General features: G+C 43.6%; 1 protein-coding gene across 2 annotated transcripts in view; it reads left to right on the plus strand.

The window, feature by feature from the left end:
• The window catches only part of zfand5a (zinc finger, AN1-type domain 5a), a 22,019-nt gene extending 15,524 nt beyond the window's left edge, over positions 1 to 6,495 (plus strand). For both annotated transcript variants that reach the window (XM_039804393.1, XM_039804394.1), the window contains exons 4-6: positions 2,109 to 2,194; positions 4,886 to 5,014; positions 6,062 to 6,495. In XM_039804393.1, the coding sequence (XP_039660327.1) occupies positions 2,109 to 2,194; positions 4,886 to 5,014; positions 6,062 to 6,210 (364 nt within the window). In that variant the 3' untranslated portion in view covers positions 6,211 to 6,495. The remainder of the gene's footprint in view (positions 1 to 2,108; positions 2,195 to 4,885; positions 5,015 to 6,061) is intronic.
• Positions 6,496 to 7,500: the final 1,005 nt, after the last annotated feature.

The following is a 7,500-nucleotide window of genomic DNA, read 5'->3' on the forward strand; positions in this document are numbered from 1 at the left end:
TCAAAATCAAACTTTTCATTTCACTTCATTCATGTTACCAGATGTGTGTCTAACCAACTACACACTGTTGGGCATAATGAAAAACCCTCTCATCTTTAGTGTGCTTTGCCATAATACTAAAATAGTTCAAATTGTAGAAAATTCTTCAGATTGTTCACATGCACAGACATATTTGCAGATACACACACATGCTGTTGAAACATTTTTATTTTTCACCAAACAAGTCAGTGCAAGATATGCACAGCAGATATATTTACATCGGACTGCACAAAAATATGCTAAAAAAACAGTAAACTGAAAAAGAAAATTGCAGAAAAAATGTGCAGAAAAAATATCTAGAAAAAAGAGGCATCATAGTGCCTAGTTCCTGATTAAAGTGGTAACAATTAACCATGGAGGTGATTGGCCAGGTGGCTCATATATATTGGCCAATCAGCTCATGCAGTGTTTTGAAATGGCAAACATGTGACTTTATGTCAGATCGTTGTGTCTTATGCAGAGAACTGTGTTCAGTGCATTTAAAAAGTGCCATTTTGAATTGCAAAATGTGTGTAAAGCAGAAAATGTGTTTAGACTTCTGGAGACTTGAGAAGAGCTTTTGCACTCTGTGTGTTAGTTTAAATGATTGTGCTATGCATGATGTCATTTTAGTGTGTTAGCAACTGGAAAAAACTGGAAAAGCCAGGCGCGTTATGATGGAGGATTTGCATTATTTATATTATTTTTTTAGTTATATTTTATAACTGCTTAAACACAGTGCCTGCGGCCAGGGCTTTCCCGCCATTAGAAGGTTATAGGTGCAGTAAGCTGGATGAATGTCACTAAAAGACTTTCCCCAGATCTAGTGACTGTAGGGGAATTGCATTTTCTTAATTGAAAAACGTAACATTTTCTTGAGAAATGACGCCTAAACCCCTCGCCAAATACACACTCCTAAGTCTTCCTCAAAGCTAGGAAAACCAGTTAGAAACATCCGATCTAAGCAGGTCAAAGGATTATTGTAGAAACCTATGTGTACAGACATGAAAATCACTCACCTTTCAGCGAAATTCACCGTTTTTAAACCAGAATAGGTGACCTACGTGAATCGTGTAGATTCGATGAGAAAATGTTTAAGGGGGGAGAGGGGGGGTGTAAGTACTCGGTCCTGGTGCCCGATTTCTGGCGTATGACTATTTTAGAAAAATAAATAAATTTAAAAAGTCCACATGGGATTTGTTTTGATGCGCTGGATTTATATTAACCATACTGTCTATGGATTTAACCAATCACCGAACTTACACCAACCAATGAAACGAGTTCTAGCCAATCAGATGCAAAGTAGGGCGGGTCTTTGCCAAAATGTTAATGCGGCTAAAAAAAATGGCGGCAAAGTTTATCAAACTTGGAGCATGTAGATACCATAGAGGTAGATACAGGCAGCTTTAGTTGAGAAAGGAGTTAAAACAAAGCAGCTAATATCAACATGGACAAAATCATGAATGTACTAATTTGCTTTTTTGATGATGACCTGGACTAAGTAGTACATTTTAGTTTTCACAATGATTCATTGTAGGATTATGATATTATTGCAGTATGTAAATCCACATTGACTCTTTATTTAACATCTGGTTTTGAAGAAGTAAAAATTGATCCAAAACGTTTTAGTCTTTAAAAATTATGACTTTTATTATTGTTTTGCCAGTCAAATTAACTTTAATGAGTGCATATTGAAATATTACACTGTTGGTTGGAAAAAAATGCATCTCAAAATGCATCAGATTGATGCTTTAAAATATGGAATATTTAAAATTTTCTTCCAGGGGACCATTCCCCCGACCCCCCTAGAGGGGTAATATCTTTCTCACCTTTTTCACCCCTGACCCGTTTTCATGCCTGGTGTACCACAGAGGACACGTTAGCTAATGTTAGCAACGTGTTAGCAAGCTAAGGTACTTTCAAAACAATATGCGGCCTAGCTTTCTGATTATCCATATTCCACTATAACACAAGTTGCATCCTGTGCAATTTCCACATCCATTTTTGTTTGCTCTGTCTATATAATTAGTAATTGGTGAACGTGAGAGCTGACTGATCCCTGTTTCTTCCTCTTTTATTCAATCATTCAGAACTGTTCAAGGATCTCTTCCTGTGACTCAACAAATGACAGAGATGAGCATCTCGAGAGAGGACAAACCTGAACCCTTAGAGCCCGGTAAACACACACACACACACACACACACACACACACACACACACACACACACACACAGACACAGACACAGACACACACACACACACACACAGAGACAGACACAGAGACAGAGACACACACACACACACACACACAGAGACCGAGACACACACACACACACACACACACACACACAGACACACGCACACACACACACACACACAGATGCACACACACAGAGACACACACACACAGAGACAGAGACACACACACACACACAGACCGAGAACACACACACACACACACAGAGACAGAGACACACACACACCACACGACCAGAGACACACACACACACACACACACACACAGATGCACATACAGAGACGGACACACACACAGATGCACACACAGAGACACACACACACACAGAGACCGAGACACACACACACACACACACAGAGACAGACACACACACACACACACACAGAGACCGAGACACACACACACACACACACACACACAGAGACCGAGAGAGACACACACACACACACTCTTGCAGTAACAGGCAGGCTAGCAGATCTAAACAAGCAGACACACACAGGAGAACTCCTCCATACAGACTTCTTGAGGCAACCATGGCAGCACCGCTGCTGCATACCTAAAACCCAGCTGTTAGTTCAACTCCCAGCCTCCGAGAAAGAGAGGAGGCCTAAAAATAGACCGGATCTAAAAATACCTCTACACCAGAGGGCTTCCTCCGAGTCGGCACGGTGTGGCTCTGCCAAGAACTAGAGCTGGAAATGTCGAGATAAGGAGCGTACTAACTACTGGGGTTAGGTACAGAAGAACACCACTCAGTTGCATGTCTAAGGCTACATGTACACTACTATGTTTTGGTTTAGCACCCATGTTGTCCTCCCGGGTCAGAACTGAAAATCACTTTTTACGACACATTTTTTATGCTTTTTTTCAACATTTTTTGAGGTTTTTGTCCCTTTTTTTTTTTTTTTTTTAAACATTGTTAGCGCCGGCAATTTTTTGCTATTTATTCTGTTGTGTCCTGCCTTGGTTGCACCGGATTGTTGTGGTCTGCAGAAGCGCAGAGAACTCCCCCTTTTTTCCTTGTTAGCGCCTTGTTTGTTTGTCGCTTTTCTCAAGGCTGTATTCTGCTGTTTTCTAGGCTTTCAGTGCCTTTAGTCGCTTTTTTTTCCAATGTTTTTGGCGCTTTTGTCACTTTTTATGTCATTTCAATCAACATTCTTTGACGTTTTTTTTAAACATTTTAATTGCGAAGAGCGCTGCGTTGAACCGTCCGTGTTATTTTTGGGCACTTTGGTTGAAAGAAAGCCACATTTCTGATGTAGAAAACTTTGAGAAGGGGTCAGAACACCTCACTACTGCTGCGTTTCCGAGCCCCGAAGACTTCAACCTTTGGAAACACTGCTGCGCCCTGTTTTGGTTTGTAAACTCCGGCGTTGTTTTGTAGTCTGGACGGAGACAAACTGAGACTTTTGGAAACGAAGACGCAGGCCAGCCTTTGCCTCCCGATTGGGTCTCATCAGTCATGACTATTTTGAATTCTGAATTTCAGAAAACAGTCCGTCCCTAAAGAAAGGTCAGTCGGTCTTATCGGTTAGGTCTCTTCCAGACCTCTCAGTAACAGTTCCACCTCGTCCTTGCTCCAAGATCATAAATCCTGCTCTTACTTTTCACCGTTGTTGCTCTTTCTCCAAAGTATTTTCTGTATTTTTAAACTTCTACATCTGTGATTTCCAACCGCAGAGTAACGTCAGACAATCTGCTTCCTGTTCACACCGGCACGCACTAGGGGTGTAAGAAAAAGTTGATACACTTGAGTATCGCAATATTTTATTTTGCAATACTATATCCATTTATTTTATTTTTTTTATAACGTTCAAAAATATTCATTATTGTTTCAAGTTTATGTTGTGTTTAAATCCTCTACTGCTAGCTGGCTATGCTGAGACACACCACTAGTGTCCTTGCCTAGCAGTGCCTAACAGTGCCTAACAACAGTGCCTAGCAGTGTCTAACAACAGTGCCTAGCAGTGCCTAACAACAGTGCCTAGCAGTGCCTAACAACAGTGCCTAGCAGTGCCCAACAGTGCCTAGCAGTGCCTAACAACAGTGCCTAGCAGTGCCTAACAACAGTGCCTAGCAGTGCCTAACAACAGTGCCTAGCAGTGCCCAACAGTGCCTAGCAGTGCCTAACAACAGTGCCTAGCAGTGGCTAGCAACAGTGCCTAACAACAGTGCCTAGCAGTGCCTAACAACAGTGCCTAGCAGTGTCTAACAACAGTGCCTAGCAGTGCCTAACAGTGCCTAACAACAATGCCCAACAGTGCCTAACAACAGTGCCTAGCAGTGCCTAACAGTGTGATAATATTGCGATATATTGAATATATATTTAATATTATTCTAGCCTATACACAGCCCTAACACACACATGCCCAGTGTGTCTCAACGGTCATGTGATCTGTGATGTCAGACGTGTTAGTATGGACAGGGTTAAGTTCTGCTACTGGAGCTGACACTCTTGTGTGGACGGAGATCATTTTAGTAGTCGTGTAGATGGAGCCTTATAGAGCTGTGAACAAAACTCATAGACTTTGCTGCAAATGAAAGCTGAGGAAATGGCCTTGGTTGGCATGTGTTAATAAGTCTCTTTCTCTCTGTCTCTCTCTACTGTAGTTGTAAACCAGCCTGCTGCTTGTAGCCCTTCTCCTGTAGCCTCCTCCAGCGCTGAAGAAGGGAAGGGAGACACCCCCAAACCCAAGAAGAACCGATGCTTCATGTGCCGCAAACGGGTCGGACTTACAGGTGAGCACGGCAACCTGTGTGTGTGTGTGTGTGTGTGTGTGTGTGTGTGTGTGTGTGTCTCTCTCTGTGTGTGTGTCTCTCTGTGTGTGTCTCTCTCTCTCTGTGTGTGTGTGTCTCTCTCTCTCTCTCTTTCTCTGTGTGTGTGTCTCTCTCTCTCTCTGTGTGTGTGTGTGTGTGTCTCTCTCTCTCTCTTTCTCTCTGTGTGTGTGTGTCTCTCTCTCTTTCTCTGTGTGTGTGTGTTTGTCTTTCTCTGTGTGTCTGTGTGTCTCTCTCTGTGTGTGTGTGTGTCTCTCTCTCTCTCTCTCTCTCTCTCTGTGTGTGTGTGTGTCTCTCTCTCTCTGTGTCTCTCTCTCTCTGTCTCTCTCTCTCTCTCTCTCTCTCTCTCTCTGTGTCTCTCTCTGTCTCTCTCTCTCTCTCTCTGTGTCTCTCTGTCTCTCTCTCTCTCTCTCTGTGTGTCTCTCTCTCTCTCTGTCTCTCTCTCTCTCTGTCTCTCTCTCTCTTCTCTCTGTCTCTCTGTCTCTCTCTCTCTCTGTGTGTCTCTCTCTCTCTGTCTCTCTCTCTCTCTGTGTCTCTCTGTCTCTCTCTCTCTCTGTCTCTCTCTCTCTCTCTCTCTCTGTCTCTCTCTCTCTCTCTGTGTCTCTCTCTCTCTCTGTGTGTCTCTCTCTCTCTCTGTCTCTCTCTCTCTCTCTCTCTGTGTCTCTCTGTCTCTCTCTCTCTCTCTGTGTCTCTCTCTCTCTCTGTGTGTGTGTGTCTCTCTCTCTCTCTGTCTCTCTCTCTCTCTCTCTCTCTGTGTGTCTCTCTCTCTCTGTCTCTCTCTCTCTCTCTATCTCTGTGTGTGTGTTAATTATAAAAAGTTTCTTGTATCAGTTTTCATGCCTCTGCATTAAATCAGCCGTAGCCTGACGTCGTTGCTACTACACGTGTTGTGTGTGTGTGTGTGTGTGTGTGTGTGTGTTAACACAGTGTTAGTGTTTCCACTCGTCCTGTTCCAGCTTTATCCCCTCACCCCTGACCTTTTTTACCTTTTTGACCTTTTTGTGCTTCCAGGATTCGACTGTCGCTGCGGCAACCTGTTCTGTGGCATCCACCGGTACTCCGACAAGCACAACTGTCCCTACGACTACAAGGCGGAGGCCGCCGCCAAGATCCGCAAGGAGAACCCGGTGGTGGTGGCCGACAAGATCCAGAGAATATAGATCCTACCAGAACGATCCAGAGAATATAGATCCTACCAGAACGATCCAGAGAATATAGATCCTACCAGAACGATCCAGAGAATATAGATCCTACCAGAACGATCCAGAGAATATAGATCCTACCAGAACGATCATGACCACGCCTCTCACTGTCCCAGAGACTGGAGAACGAGTGTGAGCCTTTTGAGATGAGCGCTGGCTTACGTGAGGATGGAAAGGACTTGATTTTACAAAATAACAACCTCAAGAGAAATGACAGACAGGAGGAAGATGAAGAAGAAGAAGGAGAAGAAGGAGAAGAGTCTGAGGGAGATGCATGAATGATCACTTTTCTCCTGTTTTTGATTAATTTGTTAGGTTTATTTTATCATATTTTCTGTGGTGTGACTTTTTCCGCTGTTCAGTCCTCTTATTTTTTTAAATCTAAGATTATGTATTGTCTTTATTCAGAGCAGCCCCAAGCTAACTCTCGCCCCAAACCAGGCGCCATTTTGTGCCAAACCGTAGACAGCCATGTTACTTAAGACCCCCGTCCAGTGTCGGACGACACAGCTTCGGTCCCTCGATGCACGTTTTGAGCTCCGTTCGGTCAACGTTTTCGGAGAATCCCACAAGGGGCTTTGTTACTTTTTGTCTCTGTCTTTTCCTAGCTTTACCTACCTCACAGCTGCTGTGTCCCCTGTCCCCCTGTTCCCCACGGAACGATGGATCGTCTTTTGATCTTCGGCCTCAGTGACCCTCTGATCAGCACGTCTGTGTTGACTTTGACCGGTTTGATTGTGATGATGAGGCTGTTTCCGTTTCACAGCTGGAGGTATCATGCAAGACAGGGATATAAGGAGTCCCCCCCCCCGCCCCCCCCCCAAAAAAAACTGGTCTGGGACGCCTGGTGCAGGACTGATTTAGGGATTGTTTTTCAACCTGGACCCTATTTTGTTAAGGTTTTTGTGTCTACGTGACTGATGATGAACTGATGAACAAGAGACGAGCTGCAATGTGACGTTAACCTTCAGTCAGCGTCCACTAAAAGTTCTGACAGACTCAGATTATTATTCTAAGTGTCTGACAACATTATGGGATGGATCCCTACAGGAAAGAGCTTTTTAGTTTAACATGAAATCATTTGCAAAAATGCCATCGCCAAACTCCACCAGACTCCGTGTAAATAATCAGGACTTTTAGCATCGTAAAACACACTTAATTCAAAGTGGACAGAAACTACATTAAACTACCAAAAGCCGTCTTGGTTCATCTTTCCACTGTTCCAACAATCACCACTCTGGTTTGGTT

This window comes from Perca fluviatilis, chromosome 6, assembly GCF_010015445.1.
Source record: "Perca fluviatilis chromosome 6, GENO_Pfluv_1.0, whole genome shotgun sequence".
NCBI lineage: Eukaryota > Metazoa > Chordata > Actinopteri > Perciformes > Percidae > Perca > Perca fluviatilis.